General features: G+C 38.8%; 1 protein-coding gene across 2 annotated transcripts in view; it reads right to left on the bottom strand.

Annotated features, from left to right (window-relative positions):
* Nucleotides 1–9,755: 9,755 nt before the first annotated feature.
* The window catches only part of SERPINI1 (serpin family I member 1), a 43,896-nt gene continuing 31,516 nt past the window's right edge, over nucleotides 9,756–22,135 (bottom strand). For both annotated transcript variants that reach the window (XM_035557147.2, XM_035557146.2), the window contains exons 6-9: nucleotides 17,663–17,760; nucleotides 12,161–12,247; nucleotides 10,834–10,923; nucleotides 9,756–10,047 (exon numbers count right to left, since the gene is read on the bottom strand). In XM_035557147.2, coding sequence (XP_035413040.1) covers nucleotides 9,971–10,047; nucleotides 10,834–10,923; nucleotides 12,161–12,247; nucleotides 17,663–17,760 — 352 coding nt within the window. In that variant the 3' untranslated portion in view covers nucleotides 9,756–9,970. The remainder of the gene's footprint in view (nucleotides 10,048–10,833; nucleotides 10,924–12,160; nucleotides 12,248–17,662; nucleotides 17,761–22,135) is intronic.

A 22,135-nucleotide genomic window follows, 5' to 3' on the forward strand; every position in this document is an offset into this window, starting at 1 on the left:
TCCTGCCAAAAGAGATGAAATGTAATGAAAATGTGTTTCTGGTTGAAGTCAGAGAATGCATTTGCCATATCACATGGTCATAAAGACTTCACAAAGGCACAAGAAACTCAGGAAGAAAGGAGAATATGCACGTCCTGAGGGCTACATCACTGTTCTCTGGCACTGGGGAGACACTGCTGCACTCCACTGTTTCGGCAGTACTGGGGGTAGTTAAGAGTTCCTTGGACTGATTTTCCACCGCTTTGTCCCTCAGCCGGGTATTTGTACCTGCTGCTATGCAGGTGGGAGTGCTGGCCTCACCAAAAGGGGGACTCTGAGTAACAAGCATTTCGCATTCACAAAACACAATTATAATTATCAAATCTAAAACAGGTCTACTGACTTTGTAGAGAAGGCATTCTTGACTCGTATGTTCGTTCAAAAGACAAGAAGACCTTAAAGTATCTCCAGTTGAATAGGGTACCTTCCGCTTACTCCACCTAACGCTGCCTTTCAGCCCAAGTGCTGGTGTTATAGGACACCAAATCTCCACTTTGCCTTGCTCTGCCAGTTCCGTGCTGTATTCCAGCACTTGGAAAACACGAAATTTCTTTTCTCCTTGACTTGTACCGGGGGAAGGGGCCCTGCTTTCAGCAGGAAACATTATGTGGAGTTGTTACATTTTCAGGCAAACAAATCTTATTAAAAAATGTGACTAGGTGTAATTCTGTTGATTACGGTAGCTTATCGTTTCTACTGCTACTTGTAATTTTTTATCCATTCAGACCCCTGAGTTTTTGCAGTGAAATTGTGAAAGATCAGCAGCTGAGCTTCAATAGCATTCCTCCTCATTTTGCATGCTGCCTTTCCTGTTTTGTAGAGCTTCTGAATACAAAATGAAGCAGCAAGAGTGTGTTTGCTCTATAGCTAGCAAGGCATGAAGCACTTCTTTCTACAGCTGTGGAGTACATCCAGAATATTCGTAACAGTGCTGCAGGAGATGTGATTCAATGTGTGACAGTCAGTGTGCCATTGTGTGACACCAGATGATTAATGCTCACAGCAAAACACTGCTTGGTTTAAGCAAACAAAGTTAAATATTTCTTTATGATTATAGAAATCACATGTTAGACCTCGGGGGGAACATCAGCTGCTGCTCTCAAATGCTTCATATTTGTTGACTTGCTTTCAAATGCTTTGATCCTGAACTGAATTTCCTACCACATAAATCCACTGACTTTTTGGGCCAGCACGGTGATTCAGTGATTGCGGACGGTAGGTCAGGACACAGTGGGTACCTGCACATCAGTCTCCCTGTTGTTTTAGGACCTGCAATTTACAGCATCGTTTTGTTCCCATTTTCAGCCTTAGAAAGACATCACGGGAGTTTAAAAGGGCAGGGATCTTAACCCAAGTGCCAAACCAGTAAGGTTCTTCCTTTCTAGCCCCCAGGGCATTACACCAACCTCACCTGTTGGTCACTCAGCGTGGGGGTTGTATTCTCTGTGCTGGCGATGCTTTCTGTGGGATGAATCACCTGGGCTACAAAGCAGGTGGATCAGGGAACGGCGCTGGGTCCAGCGCGTTCCCTGGAGCATCCAGCTGCATTTGCCCCGTATTGGAGCAAAGCTGTATGGTGCACACCACCACCCCCTCCCTGCTCCTCGCCCTCCATCGGAAGGAAAGGCAGGCATGCAAACCACTAGACCGTATCACATTCAGCCAGGTCCTCTCTCTGGCGATCACAGGCACTGGACCCAAGAGGGAGCCAAAAGGAGGACCAGCCCCACGTTGTATGTGTTGTACGTGAACATACACGCAAAATAAACTCCATCTTTCATTTTAAAAAAAAACGTTTTGTACAGAAAATCTAAAGAATAAGCTGGCCTTACAGCACTGAAGGAAAAGTAAAGGTAAAACATGTTTCCCACTTGAAAACCTTTGTTTATAGAGTTGCCAGGATGCGTCTTCCGTGGAAACAGCAGACTTTGATCTGTCTTGTTCTTGAATGCTGTTCGTATTATTATGCTTACAATGAAGGAGGGTGGAAAATGGGCTGCCAGATGGTTAATGGCCCTTCTGAAAAATAGCCCTTCTATGTTGTTTTTTGAAGTCACTTGTCAGGGAACTATCATAATATAATCTCTGTATTCTTGTCATACATAGCAGGAATCATATTTTAAGCAGGTGTTGTCAAGGCCAAGAGAGCCCAAATTAACTTGTCCTAAAGCTACTTCTCAGTGCACTGCCAATAAATCTACCAACAAGTTGCTGTACCCAGAAAATACATGCAAAATAATACACAGGCAGCATATGAAGGAGTGATTTCTGCCAGCTCCTCAAATGAGGGTCACGACTCCTCTTTAGGGCTCTCTGCACTGAGAGTGGCCGGGTGGCTGGTGAGCTTTGCCACTGCCCAACATAAGCACTGATAGCCCTTTATTTCCCCAGCATCCTTTGCCTTCATTTTTCTACTTATAGTTCACTTGTGAATTCTCTGTGCAATGGCTGTAGCAACAAGAATGCACTGCCAAGAGTCCCAAGAGGCCTGAATTTATCTCATTTAATTTCAGGGACCCAAGGAAAGGCATCTAGCTAAGTTAGGCTCCCTGAACAGTTAACGAGAAAGGAGGAGAGGCAAACAACCTATTTTTATTCTATTACATGCACCCTGCACCAAAAAGAAGTCCTCCAACCTCTAACCCAAGAAGCACAGAATAGCTTCACTATTTTGTGCTGTATTATCTTATGGTTTCATGTAAATATACTTAGGTTAGGTTTTGATTACTTATTATAATAGTAATAATAATAACAACAGTATTTGCACCAAATTATACTTCTATAGATTCTAAAACTTTCATGCTTATAGTCTTGATTTTTTTTTTTTGTACAAACACTGATTAGAAGTCCATTTTGCATTTTCAGGTATATGGCCTGAAGTCATATTTGCAATAATTGGGCAAAAATCATGTTCTTACTAATCATTCAAAAGCAGAGCTATGTCACTTCCCACCTGGTTCTCTGTACTCATACATCAGGGCATAGCCTGACAGAAAACTGCACATGGTCCCAAACTGAAACTAATGGCAATTTTTTTTTTTTTTTTTTTTTTAAGGACTACAGAGGGATTTGGATCTCCAGATGGCTTTGTTTAAAGTTAGCTTTTTATGATGTTTTTTTCTTTGTTTTGGACACTACATGATTGCTTACTTGATTTAAATAATTAACATCATGGAACTAGACGTTCCTTAATTTCTGCTCAGAGGTAACTGTACATTGCCCCTTGGGATTGTTTTACCTACCTTGTTGTAATGATCACAGTGAAGGGGAAAGCTGGTAACGTCCTCAGCTTTTTAAAGTGCTCGATACAAGGCTATTTTACTCATGGTTCCAAGCTCTCTGTCCAACGTGTATCACAATTCAGAAGGTCACTAATCAACACATCACTTCTGCAGAACACTTTGTTCCGTAGATATATATACATTACAAATGGAGGGAAACTGGAAAATAAATTAATTAAATATTCAAGATTGGCCTGTTCTGCTTGCATAACTGTAGCACTATAGCACTAAAATATTGCAACGACTGACAAGTAATTCCTGTTCAAAAACTCTGAATTGAGCTTATAAACTCTAACACCGTTTACAATTCTCGTTTTGATTAGACCAAGGCGAAAATTCTGTAGAGGAAAAATGGTGGGACATATGCAAATCTGGTGGGAGCAACTTTAGAAATGGCCTCTTTAACCTGTAAATTTCACTGAGGTTTTTAACAGCAGCTCAGCTGATGAGGATGTATCCTTGGTTCAGAGCTGGCAGAAGAGTTTTAGGCAGTCCTGCTCCTGGAGGATGAACCATCTCCGCACTCTGCTAATTCCAAGCTGCAGCTTGACCCAAAAAGAACATTTCCCAGAAGACCTAATGAATTTTTCAGACCAATATTTCTCTTGTAATGAACCTGAAAAATTCTATTAATTTTTGTCAAACTAGAGCAGCTTTCTCAATGTTACTTTTAGAAATATGCTATTTACAAAGCATACAAAAAAAGCCTCAAAGAGACTTCTTGTATAGGATTGTTGGTGACTGGTAATACCTGGCATTGTCTAGCCCATGATCCTTACATGTCTCAGGGAAAGATGGACTATGATATCTTGTATTTCTTAGCATGTTTTGGCATACTTCTTTAATTCTGTTCAGGCAATGATATCATACAGTTACCACTCGTAAGCATTCTGTCGTTGCAAGTAACTTGGTTTTAAAACACTAATCTGAACAAATACATGCAAATAAAATAAAAATGTTGAACTATGATTGGATCTAAGTGCACTTGGTAGCATTAGAGTAGTTGAATGAATGGTTGAAGCCCATCTAAACAAATACTTTTGAAAGAAAAAACAGGATTTTTCCATGGCCAATTCCAATCCCCTAACGAAAGCATGAAAAATGTGATTTAGATACAAATCAGATTTTATTTGTATATTTTTTCATCTTTACTTAAAAGCACTTCTACTCAAATACAAAACCATTTTTCCTTCAGTTTGTCCAAGAGATGCTTCTTCCATAAGGAACAGAAAATGTGTGTTTTTGAGAGCTGGATGGTAAAACAACTTCTCACCAGCAAAGCACTGGTCAGATCTGAAAAGTCGTTTATATTAAGATTCAGTGTGGCTGCAAAGATAAAAACTCAGGCAACTCAGGCTAAATTCCCCAGCTGCAGGAATTATTTCAAGCTTTTTCCTCAGCCAGGTCCTCGTAGACCTAGAACTTTACTACTATCTGCCAGATTAGCTTCCAGAACACAACACTGCAAACACATCCTTAAGAAAAAATCTTTCAGACTATTTTATCACAGTGGAGAGTGGATAGTACTGTGAAAACTTTTGCATACCATACTTTTTAGCAACAGCTGCCAACATCTTGAGCTTTGCTATGCTTCTATTTTTGAATGATTAGCTGCCCGACTTCCAGACACAGTCATTAACAGAATTTTGAGGCTGCGTTTGTAAAGTGCTTCGAAAAAGTCTAAATAATTTCTAAAATAGCGAGTGTGTCACCTATTGCTTGGATAACACATTTATCTTTACTGCCTTTCTCCATTCACCTACCTGCCAGAGTGGCTGTGAGTAAGTTTGCTATCCCTCACTAGCCTTACAGCCTTGACTATTGTAATGTCCTGTTGTCTATGAACTGCAATTTAAAATGCATTTTGTTACAGGACTCATGTTTCTATTTTGTTTTGTTTGACTAATGCCTCAAACAATTGGTCCACGACTTCTAATTACTGCTGTGAAATGAAAAATGTTGACATCAGTGTGGTTTTAAGAGCAGTCCTATATAGAGAATGTCACTTGAGAAGCCCTAGTAGCTGGGGGTAACATACACAGTGTTGTTCACAAGTTACATAGTACTGCTGTGTTTGTGTACTGCAAATGGTTTTCCATGTCTAACTTTGTTTTACATCCCTTAACCAATGCCAGCTGGAAGCCGAAGACTAACTATTGAACCAATTACTAAAGGTCCCCAGTAAGCAAACAGTTTTCATTTTGTCTGGACCCTTGTAACTACTGCAGCTTGATCCAAAATGCTCGGGGACTGCAGACAGTTTCACAAGCTAAAATAATCTACAATTCTTCATCAACCACATCAGTAGATGCAGAGTTCATGGGGGAAGTGAATTCACTTCTTGCTGGTACTAGCTGAATTACTAAGGTATGGTTTTCCTTCTCCTTGGCACCATGCTTTTAATAAAATCTATTTCCATTTCCCACAGTGGGGACAAATGCAAAGATCATTCATTAAAATGGACGGAAACAACTTGAGAATTAGCTTGTAAACATAGCTTTTGGAGTACGCTTAGCATTCTTTTTTAGAAAATCCTTGTAGGGAAAATATTGCTTCCTCCCCAGGAAGAGAGGACACCACCTTACACTGGTGCAATTTCATTGTACAAGTGGAGAATACACTGGGAATCTGCTCACATGGAAATTCTAGTGACTGTTCACAAGGCAGCAAAGGAAAGGGGAAATAACAGAGGTAAGCAAATGAAAACAACAGAATAGCAGGATCAGTGCATCAATGACTTCAACCCTGCCATTCCTCTAGTTAAGAAAATTCCATAGTTAAGGAAATGTCTCCTATTGTAGCACTTAAGGCTTGGAAATAAGCACAGTACAGCTCTCCTGTGGTTCATCAAAATGGGTTGAAAACCGTTTATCATCCAGACTACGAACAGGACAAAAACACCCCTATGAAGAATGGATTTTATCTAGCAATCCTTTATCAAGAATCAGAGAAAAGCTTCTAAGTTGTTTTTTCTTCCAATCATTAATCTCAGGCAGTAGCTAATTACACTCTCAAACACAACCCATTGATTTTACCAAGACCTACATATACTTGAACCTCATTCAGGATGTATTCAGCTTTCCAACATTCCCCTAGGATTACTGCCCTATGAGAAAGTACTTCTTGGCTTCTTAGGATAGAGTGACATCTTGTGGTTTCTCCTGTCCATCATTGAAAAATTAGCCACAAAAGCTTTGACCAAATCTTTTGCTGTTGCCTGTACAGCACAAAGATCTCATTCGAGTAATATCACGTACTTCTCTCAGTACCATGTAAGTCCAGTTTTATACTTCTGCATTTGCTGTGAGACTGCAGTGGGGTGAATCAAGTGTAAAATGCAAGCCATGATCCTTACTGTAATTTAACTACAGACTTTGAGACTACAGCAAATGAAAAGGGCTTAGCATCTAATAGAAAACCACAGCCAGAAACTGAGTGGCTTTCAAAAAAAGTCAGTCTAGCCCCCAGTTAAGTACAGGTGTGATTGTATTAAGCAACAACTTGCTTTGCCATTTTCAATAACCTTTCAGTCTCCTAAGTGCACCTGGGAAGTGGTGGTTGTGTTTGGTGTTTTTTTTTTTAAACATTCAACAAGTACTTCAATCAAGAGTGTAGTGAGAGTGAAAATTAGTGCTTGGAACAGCAATATATTAACATTTTAATATATAGAACACAACAAGTTTTGTTTGAATGAAGAACCAATCCAGAAATATTGTTTGCTGCTCAAGGTCATTTAAATGTGGGATCTTATCAGTTAAGTCAGTCAATCTCAGGTCACAGCACCGCTACTAAAAGGACTAGCAGGAAAAATAGTCTCTTGAACTGGAGCTCTGAAAAACATTTCCAGCTGGACTCCAGTAAATGTATGCAAGGAGGACACATGACAATGACATTAGGAAACCGCATCTTGTGCTTAAACTCAACATTTCGCAGAAGGATCTCAGTAGACACTCACATCATGGGTCACTTACACAGCACAACTATAGAAGTTTCAGTAATTTATTTTCTGATATAGCCCCCAACACAAAATACAAATTTATTTTTTTTAAGAAGACCACACACCTAAACTCAACATATGAAATACTATTGTGGAATTCCCCTTACCATAAAAACAGAAAGACAAAGTAATTTGCTAGTTTTGTCTCAGAAGCAATAGCATCTTTGAAAAGAATATACAAAATCTAGATTAAAACCACAATGTAATAGTATTCATATACCTCAGTAAACCGGTAACAATACTTAAGACATTACTACTGAAAAACAGTATTGTTTGAGAGCTGCTCTTGTTGTGGTGTACAACTAACAACTGTGCACAATTTAGTGATAAACCCACTCTTATTACTGAAAACCAGATAATTCTCGATTTTCAAAAACATGAAATGGCTATTTTGCATCTGTAAGGACTAGGTGAGTATCAAGTGAAATAGCTAGTGCTTGCACCTCTGTTTCTGCTTGCTTTCCAAAAAACCCACTGAGACAATTCTCAGAATCAGACTTTGCACATGAGATGCATCATTCCTCTCAGACCTCAGTCTAACTGCTAGGGAAGTCTGTGCACTTGCCTGATATCCTCTATAAATACTTCTGTCTGGCAGTTGTCCTTCCATAACTCCATAGCTTTAGTTCATGTCTATCTTCAAAGTCTTTCCCTTGGTAAGGAGCATCTACACTGCAAGGAACTAATGCAAAAAAAACACAGAATTGGTCAGAAAGATCTTTCACTGCACTGGGAATAAACTTCACTGAGTTATCTTTCTCATGTCTTTCCACTTCAGTGAGCACCTCAAAATTTAGCCTGAAAAATTGTAACAGCATAAAACTCAGGCTCCCGCTGAGGTTAAAAACACAGGGGATCTTTAGCATGTGGGGTCACGTTTACAGACATTAGGTGGTTTCCATGAAATCATCTAAACATGAAGATCCAGCCCTTCTGTAATAGCGTCAAAGGAGCTGGATTTAAGCGCATTGAAGCTAGTTCTACACTTTGGTAAAATTAGCCTTCTCTTTCTTAGGAGGGAGAGGGAATGCTTCTAGGTATAACATTTTTAACTATATAGAACTAAGATTATAATTTGTCTAAATTTCAATACAAAAAATTTCTTATAAAGTCTAGACTAGAAGACACTAAGGGCTATACCAAACAGCAGAACACTGCAGAAGAAGCAGGAGCTTCTTCTTTTTTTTTTTTCTTTTTCATTTTTCCTCTTTGCAATATAACGAAACAGTTCAAGGAGGCAGGACGTGGTATGTGCTCAAACACCCTCCAAGGCAGCACACCCAGCCTCCATGGAGTGCACGCATCACCTCACAGTCCGACCTGCAGGATTTGCACCAGCAGGGTAAAAAAGTGACCCATGTGCCAACCTTGGAACACTTGGGATGGTTCTGCTTGCATGAGTAACTTTGTGAACAGTACCTATGCTGTTTTGAACTGAATGCATGCCTGAGAGGCCCGTAAGTTAAATTCAGCCACTGTGCATTTGTTCCCATAGAATTCAAAATAAAACTTCTATTGTCTGAAAACCCCATCTACCTACAAGCCTGTATTTATGATCTGTTTCGAGAGCTCCTCCCTTTTCTCCTATTCTTTCACCTTTTTAATAACTTCTGTTCATCTCATATTTTGTGCAATAAGGGAAGAAATAATTACATGCCTGCCTAGTGATCGCTGGTACTTCTTGCAAATGGAAACAGCAGCTAATTCCAGGCTAACATTTACTTGTGGTACGTGTCATTCTCCTCTGAGAGTTTGTCCTCAATAAAAAGTTAGGGAACAAAAAGGATTATGCTGTTCCTTTAGACATTCATGAACTGAACATCTTTAGACATCTTTATACACTTAAAATTTAGAAAATAAGTATTCAACTTTGAGAAAGATCATTCTAGATCACTGAAGTGAGATACTGTAAAGCTCAGGTTAAAACAGAACAACTATTTCGTGGCGAAAAATGTGTTCACACAAATGACATGACTATTCACCTATTTTTACTTCAGTCACATACATAGCTATTCTCTACTGACTAGGTTCAAATATTCATGCGATCAAATTTTATTGGCATCAACATTTATGGACGGTGAATCGCAGAATCGCATGCAGGAGCATTCATAAAAGCAACATTGTAGAATCACATGTGGGAGTTCACACAGAAAGTCAACCACAGTTATCTTAGATAGAATCCATTAGGCTTAATTTTTTCCCATTAACTTTGATGAGACAGCATACCGCAGTCTGTTTACTATTACCAGAAGAGATTACATTTTTCCAGATGTAGCTCTTCAACTGTAAGTTATCATCAAGGTTTGCCATTTGATTATTCAGAGCTGCACACATTCTGCTCCTATCTCATTGATCCAGTCAGTCTTTGGACTGTGAAAAATTTAGGATTTATGGATTTGCAAGTTTGTTGCTTTACAATTCACTAGAACAAGAAAGAGTTGTTGACATGTACACAGTTTTATTTTAAGGACACAGCAATCACAATGACAAACAGAACCATTATTTTAATTCTGTGAACTTTCCTCTGGAAACTGACTTGCACACAGATCTGAAAGCATTTAAAACAGTATCTTGGGGGAAAACACGGCAAACCTTAAATACATTAGCTTCAAACTTCATGTGCTTTTTTCCTTGTTTTGGTAGCTGGCAGTAGTTAAAGCTCTTCAAAGTCATGGCCACTCGTATTCATTGCTTCAGGGTGCATTACCCTCCCCATGAATAACACAGTACCTGGAAAAGGGAAAAAGAGAGGGGAAGGAAAGATGTTAGAACTAAAAGGAGATGTTGACGTTATACAATGGTGAATTACTGATACTGAGTTCTAGACTGTCTGGTCCACAATTTTTAAAAACAGGAGTCAATCACAAACACTTCGGATATTCTTGTGAATAAGAGTAACCATTACAGAGTTCCCTGGCTTGCTTGCAGAGCAGGTAAGGCACTGGAAAACAGATCCATCTGACAGTCCGTGGCTGCACAGTAACATTTTGACACCCAGCCACAACCACATCATTAAGACAACTTACAAATATGAAACTAAGGAATTAACTTAATCATTGCCCATTTTGCTAGTGAATGCTGTTCTCATCTCTTGCCTTCCACAGAACATTTCAAGAGCACAACAGAATTATTCATAGCTGTAATATATGTCCATTATGTAAAACACTCAGTACTAGGAACACAGCTCTTCCCACAGCGAAGCTCTTATGGAATACAGTGATTATGGTTATTCAGGGCAGTAACATTGCATTCTGATAAAAATGGTGAATTTTTATTCCCTGGGGCTTTTAAATCACTGAATCGAGTATTTTTCATGATTATATCAAATTTCAGTTTTGTATTTGGAGAAACATGAAGTGGACATAGAAAGACTCTCAGTCTTTCAATGTTAGGAATTCCAACACAAATTGAGGAAAATTTGTAATACAGGGACAATTTGTTGATCAAAATACGTCATTTTCTTTTGTACCCCTGGTGATACACTGGTGAAAGATGTAGAAGAGTGAAAAATCTCACCTGTTCTTCTGTTCCTGACCAAAAAGAAAAAAGGATGATCAACTATGACTTGGGGATACAGCACTGCCATTCTGCTAATTGCAATCATTCCTAAAGGAGAAAGGACATAGTCAACTGAAGTATCACTGCACATTTTCTCCTGCTCTTCATGAAAGACACTCGTAAGGCTGATGAGCAGACACTGAAGTACCACACCCCCAGCACTGAATGTCACCAAGAAATTGCACAATCTAACCAAAAATGAAAATGACCTCCAGAATAATTGCATGCCTATGTGTGCTTTAAGAAATGTTAAGAATGAAGTGGTACAATTTCCCAGGCTGAGGGAACAGCTTATAATGTAAAGATGCAGAACCTTAAGAGAAATTATGAATCCTGCTTACTTGTAGAAAGAAAATGCATTATGTTAGACAGCACTACTGACCTCTTTTAAACAGCTTCTAGCCTGCCTTTGATAGGAAAAGGTAACCCTTAACAGTTATAGAGAATAAAACTAAACGGGCTGATCTTGCAGCTTTTAGCTTCACTTGAATCTTTAAACAATGCAAAGGTTGAGGGTAAAATTAAGTGGGAGTCAGGCAGAATTCTACTCTTCATTATTTTTATTTGGTGATGCATGGATTTCTCCAGGGCATTATCTCCTAGTGTTTCATTTATTTTTACAGTTTCACTGCACTGACAATGAAGACTCATGCATGACAGTAATCCCTGTCCATATTAATGTTAGAATCCAGAACAGTTTCTAATATTCATCAGCAAGTCAGTCATTTTTCCTTCCTCAAAGAAAGGTATAAGTTGAGGCAATTAGAAACCTGATAATGATACAAAATGGAACTTATTTTCAGGTAAACTAACAACCTGGCCTCCTAGCAGTAATAATACTGGAGAGGTTTTTTTTTTTTTTCCCATCTCACTTCTCTGTAAATGAGCTTCAAATGCAATTGCAACAACTCTCAGCTCCTCACTACTCTGGATCAAATGCTTTCAGCCATTCTCAATTAGCAGATCAAAATTTATGAATGTTTATCAATGCTCAAGTTCCATGAAGATAAAAACTGCAGTCTGACCCCCCCCCCCCCCACACACACATAAGCAAAATATTGAAGGTTTTCCACAGGATGCTCCAAACTTTGTGAAACACACCATGTTCAGAAAACGCTAACGCTTATTTCCAAATTTCTGTTCTGACGAGGAATACAGTTGCTGTGCTCTGTCTCCATGCTACAAGCTATTTAGCTTTCCTGGCTTTCCAGCAAGTCAGTTCTAAAATATTAATTAACACAGAATAACTCAGCATTTGAATTCATTCTGTTTTTCAGTCAGGTACCTGAGGCAGCAGCAGCTTCCGATCCTTCCTCATTAACTTCTAGGAAAGCCTTGTGAAATGCCTTTGCCAGGTAAAGTTCTTTGTTATCTGGAGAGGAAAAAGAAATATATTCCAAGCAGCTCAATAAAGATGAAGCATTTAGGAAAAAACACAGCCCCAAACCCTAGCACTATTATCCACCCCTTATACCAAGTAGGGAAGGATAAGAACGTTGCACATAGGACTTGCATTACAATATCTTCTGCCGATGCCTTTAACAGCACCCTTTACCTTGTTCAAGACTGTAGTGCTTCCACCCTACATGTATTAGAATAGCATGGCACTACCTAGAGCACCAACGTACCAGAGTAAAAGACAATCCTTGCACTCAAGATTTTGAATGTAATTACTGGGGAAAGGGCTTATGACACTATAACACAAATAATTATAGAGAAAGACTTTGTCTGGGGGAAAAAAACAGGTATTTTCTTTCTTGCCGTTATAAATCTTCAGTTTCTTTTAAATTTATTTACTGCAATAAAAATCACCACAAAACTGATTTTTTTTAAGTCTTGTTTTCCATCCTTCTTTCCCAGTATTTTAATTCAGGTCCAAGCCTACTCCTGCTTAAGTCAGTGGATGTTTCATTACTTTTCTTCGGTGTCTAAGTGATCAGACCTATTGAAATAGTCAGCACCTTGCAGGAAGCAATACATTACACCATTTAATCAGTTTGACTAAGTTTCATCAGTACGACATAATGAGGATTAGATATACATTTATTGTACCTGCATAAAACGCACAGTAATGACAGAGCACAACTGGCAGTTAGGAAAGGAATAAAAGCCTTCTCAACAGGGAGTTACATAGCCATGAAAATCTAATCTAACCACCCCAGTGAGACAGCGATGCCATTTTGCATTTCTGATCCTTCAATGCCAGAACTCGAGCTGAAGGCTGAGTAGGAGGGGAAAGACTGGGACTATCTTCTTCTAATTGTTATTCATATTTTTTGGCTTGCACAGCTGCAGCCGGCAGTCGTAATACTAACACAAACCAAAACCACAAGAGACAATAGTTTAAAATGTCTCTCCTGGGCAAGTCTCACTACTGCTACATACATAAGAGTGAACTAGACCTCATAGTTCAGCTGCTTAACTTAAAACTCACCATCAAAAGCCCCAGATGATTCCCTTTGAGACTGTATCTAGTAAAACACAATAGATTGCTAAATATTAGAAATTCTAGGCATCAGATCCAAGCCTTCAGTAATGTTGAGAGCTAGGATAAGATTTCCATTGCTGCTGTAAAACATGGGACATGCAGCATCCAATTATCTTGAAAACTAAGCACAATCCCCTCCCCAGCGTTTGTCTCTAACTCTCCCTAACTCATTTCTGTCAACAGAAACACCACCTGAAAGCTGTGCTTACATTCCAACACCAACACTTCCAAGCCCTGAGTGCTACCTGTAAAAATAGCTGAACACTCGGATCAGGTGCTTAATAGCCATCCTCTAAAGCTTCCATTCTTACAAATGCATTAAGGCCAAAGTTTCCCCAAACCGTCTTAGAACAAGCCCTGGATGTGCAAGAACATTACGGAAGCGATAATGGACAGATACGCCAGGCAAAAGAGGGTGACACACACCTGTAAATCTAATTCCTATTGCACACCTTGCATTGTGTGCACTGACTTTGTACATGTCAGTTAACAGGATTCCTGGTAAGTGCGTTGGCCAGTTCTGCCCATTTCTTCATTCCAGACAGCTGCATTCTGCTATCCTTGCTCGAGACCATTTTGATGCTCTATTGAGCACTTAAGCTATATACAACAAATACCAGTAGAAAACAAACTCTGCAACCTTTGGAGAAAAATGCTGTTTCAGAGCGTATCCTAAACCCAAATAAATATTTATGCTTATTAGACAAAGACTTTGACACTTATCCTAATCACCCATTTCAATCGTGGTTTTGTTTTTAATTCTATCAATTTCATGACCTCAAACTATATCCAAAGATCTCCGTGGTTAAGTTTTCCATGAGAGAGGCCGTTTATTTGGTTTCAATTTCTTGTCTTTCACTCCAATGGATATCTTTGTCCTTGGATGGTGAAAATAGCAATTCCACATCCAGTTTACCTTCTCTAGACTATTTGCTTTATATTGCCACCATCTCATCCCTCTCATTTATCTCTCCCTGAAGCGAGTCTGTTTCCATATGGGAGGATAATGTTGTCACCTGGTATTCAGACATCCTTCCTTGCTGTACTCTGTGATTGTCAAGTCACTGACTGCAGTACTTCATCATATACAACATTATATCTTTCCCTTATGATTTCAACTGTGGAAGAGGTGGGGCTTACCTGAGTATCTACTATCATGTCATTTTTCTCTAGTACCTTCTTTGAATTCAGATCTCCATAGATGTGATTTGACCTCTATCATCTCAGAAAAGCCCCGTGGGGATTTGGTACCAGGGTAAGCTTTCTGCAGGACCCTAGGCTAGATACCCATTAATGTGTAGGAGGCTTACCTCTAATGTACATGACTCTGTTAGCATCTCATTTCATTTGTCACTACACTCCATATGCTTGCAAACTCCTACTCAGAGTTGCCAACTGGTTGCTCTGCAAGTCTCATTTTTAAGCATGCATATTTATTGGCTTTTTTGGCTTAGGTTGCCCCAGAAAAATGACATCTTCCTCAGCAAAGACTTTGAAGAATCATTTACTGGGATGCTGCCCTTCCAGCTACATTATATTGGGACAGTAAGTCATTAAGATCACTTCACTGGTCCCCAAAGTGCACGTCACCTTGAGGTTAAAAGCATTTGCCATTTAAGGCATTATACAACAGTACAATATTTTAATCATTTGAAAGAGAAGGGGAACTTTGCTACAGAAGACCGAAACAAGCTCAAGGGTAAGCCCTAAGAGGTGCCAAGATACTCAAGCTGCAAGATCACATGCTGTGTAAGTTATAAAGCCCCAAATACAAGAAGCTGTTTCCAGATTTGTTTATTCCTGAATTCCAGGTTTGATTATTTTGAACACCTGATAAAATCAGAGATTGAAATCAAATCTGTTAAAGATTTTTTTTACTGAAAGTGAGTCAGAATACATGAAACTAGATATTTGAATAGGAATGTCCTCCTACTCACCTGTGTATATTGACAAATAATTTCTGCAAGAGCTACATCTACAGCATGCATCTAGATTAATACTTTATTTGGTTGCTCACAATCCAGACATCCTAGAATGTAAAACTGACTCAGCTATTTCCATTTTTCAGATTGAGTGTAAAAAGTAAAATAAATATTGAAAAATCAGTCTAATCCTGCAATTTGATTTATATCCACTAAACCCACATAGAGTTTCACTGAAGTCAACAATCTGTGCCTGGATCTGATTACAGGATTAGGGCTGTTGAAACTGCAGAAGGCTTTCCTTGACAACAATCCAAACGCAACAGCAACAAGAGAGGGGGAGGAGAGTATTTTTAAATGCAACTGTTTCTCAAAGAGTCTCATTTTCTTCCCAAATTAAAAAAGTGTTGAGACAAACATTTTGTTCATATATTGTCATTTAAGGTTTCATGAAGTGGCAAGTTTTCCAGAGGGCTGACACTGAACTGCATGTAAATTTCTGGCTTCAACCTCCTTATTAACTGACACATTACTCAGGTATTTGCAAAAGCAAGCTTTTAACATTTCCCTTTATGACTTTCTTTCCTTTTTCCCCCTCCCCATTTTACACTGGGGAAATTAGAAATGGGGAACATCGTCTGTATTTTAATTACTTGAAATTTCATCTCTATAGTATCAACAGCAGGGTTTTCATTAAGGATTATTTTGAAAACATTCTTATTCTTAATTTATCAAAGACCTTTTTGTTACCTGGTGGCACATGCTCTCTTAAGTGACAGGTAAGAATGTTACAGTAAAACTCATGAATTCTCTCTATACACTGCTCTACATTTAATAAACAAGTTACTCTTTAAATGGTAGAGGAGTTAATTCACTTATGCAAAACATGGTATTTTGATTTTATACGGCACAATTGTAAAAAATATAAAACTTTAAACAAGCCATTAGTCACATGGATTAAAGCATGAGCGAGTTCCAATCTTTCTGCTTACCTCAGCTACAGAATTATTCACTGATATTTAGGCATATTTTAAATGAAATAAGAGCCAAGAATTGCCTTTGCAGTTAAACCTGCCCTGTGCATTTTCTATTCTCCTTGGTACTTTTCCTCAAATTTTTTTCCCATACATAGACCAGAAGTTATTGTAAAGCTTACTTTTCTTTGGGGCAACAGAGAAATCAGAAGTATTTCTCTTCAGAAAACTTATTTTAGGGAAGCATTATTCATTTATGCAAATTGCTTTCGCATGAGCTAACTCTAGCTTTTCCCACCATTTCGCAGGAAAAGTGAACGCAGCAAAACAGCAGGATAGGCTACATGACAGCCTATAAACAGCATTTCAAACTTAAAAGTTTGAAAGTGTTGAGCATTTTTCTGTCAGTTTTATAGGAAGGTTCCCCTTCATTACCACCACCTTGAACAAGCCACACCAGCGTGTTTGCTTCCAGGAGCACCCCATTAGGAGCAGTTATTTCCCATCAGCTAAGCAAACGTCTGGCTGATTAGAAAGTAACCCATAGAGCAGAAACACATACGGGAAGGTGTCTGAAAGCATCAATTACAGGAACCATCATGATCATCCTACACTGGTAACATGTTTCTAGATAGAGAAGGACCTGGTCTGCCACACTTCAGGTCTGGACAGACCATGCTAAACGTACTGCTTGTGTGGCTACTTTTCTTACAAACAAAGGAAGAAACTTTAGATGAAGATCACTCAATTACCTTTTTTTAAACACTTTCATTCCTTTTAGAAGGTATTAAATGCATAAATATCTCCTGTCCACCTGGTTTTTTTACATGTATTGGATATTTCAACTTCTGAAAATAGTCTTGACAACATACTGAAATAGACAAGCAGCGTACATTTGTTTATCTCAGAACTTTCTTTCCTGTGCTGCTCCTATACAGAAGGTATCTGGGGAGATAACTACTTGTACAAGAACTAAAAGCTCTTACTGCTATGAACAAATAGCCTCTGGAGATGAAAGATGACAACCCCTGTGGTGCATGAACCCCATCTGCCATCAAGGCACTGAAGACAAATATTGCTTTAACGTGGATCTGCTTCTTGCATAGTATTGAACTCTCTAAATTTCCGGTAAGACCCAATTGTAAAACACCCCAAATGAACTTTCCCAGGTCAAAATACTCCTTCCCACCCTGATGGATTGCTCCCCTGCCCCAACTGCTCCTACAGTGAAAGTACTCATACATCATCCCCAAATCCCAAGGGATCAAGAACTTGCTAACAGTTTTTTTGTTGTTTTTATTTAAGAAAAAAAACAACATTCTGTAGAGTTTATCGGTTATCTTCGGGCGGATGATTTTAGTACTTCCTCATATATCTTGGAAGACAAAACAAGAACCTCTTACCCGACATTGCAGTGAGGTCAGCACTACGGCTGAACAGTTCTGTAATTCCAAGACCTTTCAAGACATCTTTCAGATCAATTTCCTGTTCTACTGTGAACCTGGAGAATGTAACAGAAAATTGCAAAAATCAGAATGGAAGCAGTACCTAAATTAAAGATTAAAATTTCTAGCTAATGACAATTAAAGTACTAAGGTAAATAATGTAAAGCAGGAGATTCAGCACTAGTTGTATAGCAGTGACACTTTGTATAAAAATGCTTACAAATAAGTTAGTTTACTTTCAGAGCTGAAATATTTTCTAATGCAGAAACAGTTAAAAACATGCTGATGGTACATACAGTCCCTGACCATAAAACCTCAGAACAAAATTATGCAGCAGCTAAATGCAAAATGCTCGCGTCCTGCACAACAGGTTTACTGTAAGAGCTGAATTTAATTGTAGATATACTAGAATGGAATAAATAAGACAAAGGACTGTAAAAACTTCATAGGCAGCTGTTGGCAAAGAAAGAATAGGAAAGGATGCTCCATTTTTATTTAGACAGATTAAGCAAAGACTAACAACTATGAACACTAACAGAACACTATGAACACAAAAGCATTCCTGACTCTGCTTCTAACTACTGCTGTAGCAAAGTTCTAATTGGGTTTTGAATATGAATACAAAACAAAAATAATTGCTAGTGCAAACGCACTTGTGACGATCACCTGCCAAGACTTCGGGGACTTCGGGGTTAGCTTGCAAACCCGTGCTCTAGGTTACATTACTATTCTGGCAGGTAGCACAAATTGAGATTTATCCTGAGGGCACGACTTTGACCAAGAGCTTGTTCCATTTGCAAAGACTTTTCAAACATTCTAAAAACTTATGCCTGGTATTCATAAAATGAACAGACTCAAGTTTTGTATGTGGGCAGAAACAGACTGGGCAGCTACAGAAACAATGAAAGATGTCAAAATACAATGGCAGCCCTGCCCAGAAGGTGCCAGAAGTCTACAGACACAAGAGACAAACTGAGCAGAGTTGTGAGTTCTTTGTAGAATGACAGCATTACAGATTTAAATTATGTTGACAATGACTGGTTATAGCAAGTGTACAGCAAAATATATAGTACATACAGTATTGTTAGTTTCTCCAGCAAACCTTTTAGTCACAAACAACTTTGCAATTACACTGTAGTCTTTAGTGAAGGGTCTTGTCTGTGCTAGATCCAAAGAAAATAAAATATCCTTCTGTGCAATTTCTTATAACATTTTTTTTTCCAGGACTAAGCTTCCTCAATTACATGTAGGAACATGTTCTTTCCAGGAGAAAGTATAACCCAGAAATCTGAGCAGCGAACAGCAGATGAAAAGCCGGGATGAGTGATACCTCTGCATGTACAAGCCTTAGCAGCTTGAAAAAGAATAACCTGGACATCAAAAGACGACTCGGTAAGAGTCAAGTGGATCTTCCTCCCTTACACCAAGTGCATTCACAATGATCCACGATAGAATAAATGTTAATCATTACCCAGAGAAGAATTTTATGCAAGTTAAAATAAGATCTGGAAGGAGTTCAGGACTGACAAATCACTGATGGCATCGCATGTGGTCATGTAACCTGTCCAGATGAATTCCAGTCTGTGCCTGGAATAAAACAGGAGAACTGATACTTGTGGTTTTATTGTTTTGGTGGTTTTCAAAAGAATCAGAGACCAAAAGATTTATGTCCTAAAGGAAGTTTCTCAGGTGTTCTGGCATGGAATGCATCAGCAAAGCAGCATTTTTAAAAGTAAATAAAAATAGAAGGCTTTTCTTAATAAATGATTGCCCAGGATTGTGACAATTAGGAAGTCTCACGTGGTCAAAAAAGCAATCTAAATGAGCCACCGCTCAAAAATAGCATCTCCCCTATTTCCTCACACATACTAAAGCGCGTTACAGATAAGCTCCAATAATGTTTAGATTTCCACGTATTTCTTATAGCCAGTGATGTCAGTTTTTGTTTAGAATATCTACAACCTAACCCACAGAAGAGATGGCCAGTCTCATTTCCAAAGCCAGGTATTTGCTATATGGCCAGACTTTGGTAATGCTGAACTACATGGTGCTAGCCCCAGCCCACGGTTATCTGCAGTATCTGTTCCCTGTAACTAAACAGATGGCCTTTTTCCTACAATCTTTTAGGTGTTTCTGATGCTGAAAATAGCATGAAAAGTGGATTTCAGTACTTTAGTATCAGAAGTCAAGTTGCAACTGGGAACATTAAAGACTGAATGGAAGTTAGAAAGCACAGACACCCAAGGGAAAACGAGAAACGTTTTCACCATAGGGCTAGAAACGAAATAGAAAGACTGGTCTATTGAGTCAAAAGGAGAGCTTTCATAGCCAAGCAGTTCTGGAAGGTTCACCAACACACACGTACATGCCTACAAGCTCCCACAGGCATCCTTAGGAAGCACTCAGCAGAAATAGCGGCAAGGGATAGTGACTGCCCATTAGCTATTAGTCAAGACAACGAGAAGTGAAGATGGGAATTCAGTTCCCCACCCCAATGTTCCTTTGTGAAGTCTTTCCTATATGTAAAATGCAGTCCAAAAAGCTGATCAAAAATGTTTTCCTTCATTTCCACTGTCTTTGGGTCACTCCCACACGAAATGAAGGACAAAAGGATGCTTTGGAAGTAGTATTAGATTGAGAAACTAGTGGCTCTCTGGAGAGTTGAGCAAAAAAAGATAATATTTTCATGTTTTTCAAATTTAAAACTTACATCAGCATTAGATTCAAATTACATATTTATGTCATTGACAGTCTCCTTTGTTGCGTACCTGAAGCTCTAGGTGTTATATAAAGCACTAACCGTTTCAGGCTTTCTTCTAGTTTATAGACTTTCAAGACAGAAAAAAGACAGCTTCATCTTGGACGAGGCTGTGCAACCCTTCTGAAATGCTGAATTTTTACTGAAGTCCTTAGGTGTTCAGGATCATGTGGGACTGAGCACACTTTCTAGTTACACAGCAGAAGTGAGCTACAGCCTAATGCAATTCATCCCAGAGGCCAGAATTTCAAAAATTACTATAAATTCTGAGCGAGAAAAAGCAAGAAATTCCAGGTTCTCAGTTTTGTTCTAATACATTGCATTCTGCAGAACAAGAAGCAGAGGAATAGCTCCATTTCAAGAAATCAACAATTTCTTGCTTGGAAAAGAGGCCCTCAGGATCTGAATCACTATTTCAGCCTAGTAAGCGGCCTGTAATACCAAGCTGCTAGCTGACAGCAATTCCAACTTTTCAGCTGGAATTTCAGCAAGGCTGTCCTGAGGTGCTAGAACGAGCTTGCATAATTTAATAGACTGAAATCAAACAACAATAACCCTGCCACGCTGCTGTTCTAACCAAGCAGAGCAAGGCAGATTATGGCTCTTTTTCAGGCAAAGTCTTTCTGTCCAGGGCTAAACATGGGCTGCAGACGTTGGCTAAGTGTGTATTTCAGCAGTGCAGTTCTGCGCCTCCTGTGATTGCATCCCAAGAACAATAAGAATGGCCTCATAAGAAGGGGACTCAAGACAGCAATGTTAAAAGGGGATAATGCCTGGGTTTTTTGATAGAAAGAGAAAAAAAATCACACAAAGAAACTTATTTCAACACCATCTCAGGCATTTTTAAGATGCTTTCAATGAACACAAAAGCAGGAAGGTCATTGTAGCAAGCCAAGCGTGCTGGGACAGTCTTTAGGAGGCGATCTGCAGACTGGGGTACTGTCACTAGGTAGCAGTTCCTCCTGTGTTCTTCAAATAAATTGTTAGTTTTGTAAATTAGATTCATGGTCTGTTTCACTTCTATGCAAAAAACGGATTAAATTGTTGATCACTTTAGTCCGGGTTAAGCTGGAAACAATGATTTGAAAATGAAAATGAGAAAGTATAATTTAACAATTCTGTACAAATCTCTCGTTTGCTATTAAGAGGCGTAATATGCAATTTCATTTGCACACAGATAATGCAGACAGAAACTGGGAAGTTGTGATTAACTTCTGCTTTGGCCAGTTGTTCAGGCCCTATTACAAGTGTATAAGTTTAAAAAATGTTCACTTTATAATTGGATAGCATCTTCCAGGATATAAAAATTTAATTTTATTCCACTGCTGCTTTCAGTTTCTCAGTGGACAGAGCCTGCAGGCCACATTTCATAACACGCCTTCCTGAGTCAGAGCATAAAATATTTATGAAGTTTTTATTTAGAGCATTGATAAAAATCCTGCAGATACCCTCCAAACCCCTAATGGAAATCCAACACCTTGGGAACATGCAATCAATCTTTAATTTTTATAAGGAAATTGCAGTATTACCACATGGCGTTTCAAGCTCACGAGAGCTATCTTATAATCAGAAAATACTGAAGGTAATCAGCACCTGATTGTACCTGTTTTACCTCTGTATAGCCTCAGTTTGAAAACATTTACCAAGTTCTTTGAGGTTCTTAAATGAGTGAC

This window comes from Cygnus atratus, chromosome 9 (assembly GCF_013377495.2).
Source record: "Cygnus atratus isolate AKBS03 ecotype Queensland, Australia chromosome 9, CAtr_DNAZoo_HiC_assembly, whole genome shotgun sequence".
Classification (NCBI taxonomy): Eukaryota; Metazoa; Chordata; class Aves; order Anseriformes; family Anatidae; genus Cygnus; species Cygnus atratus.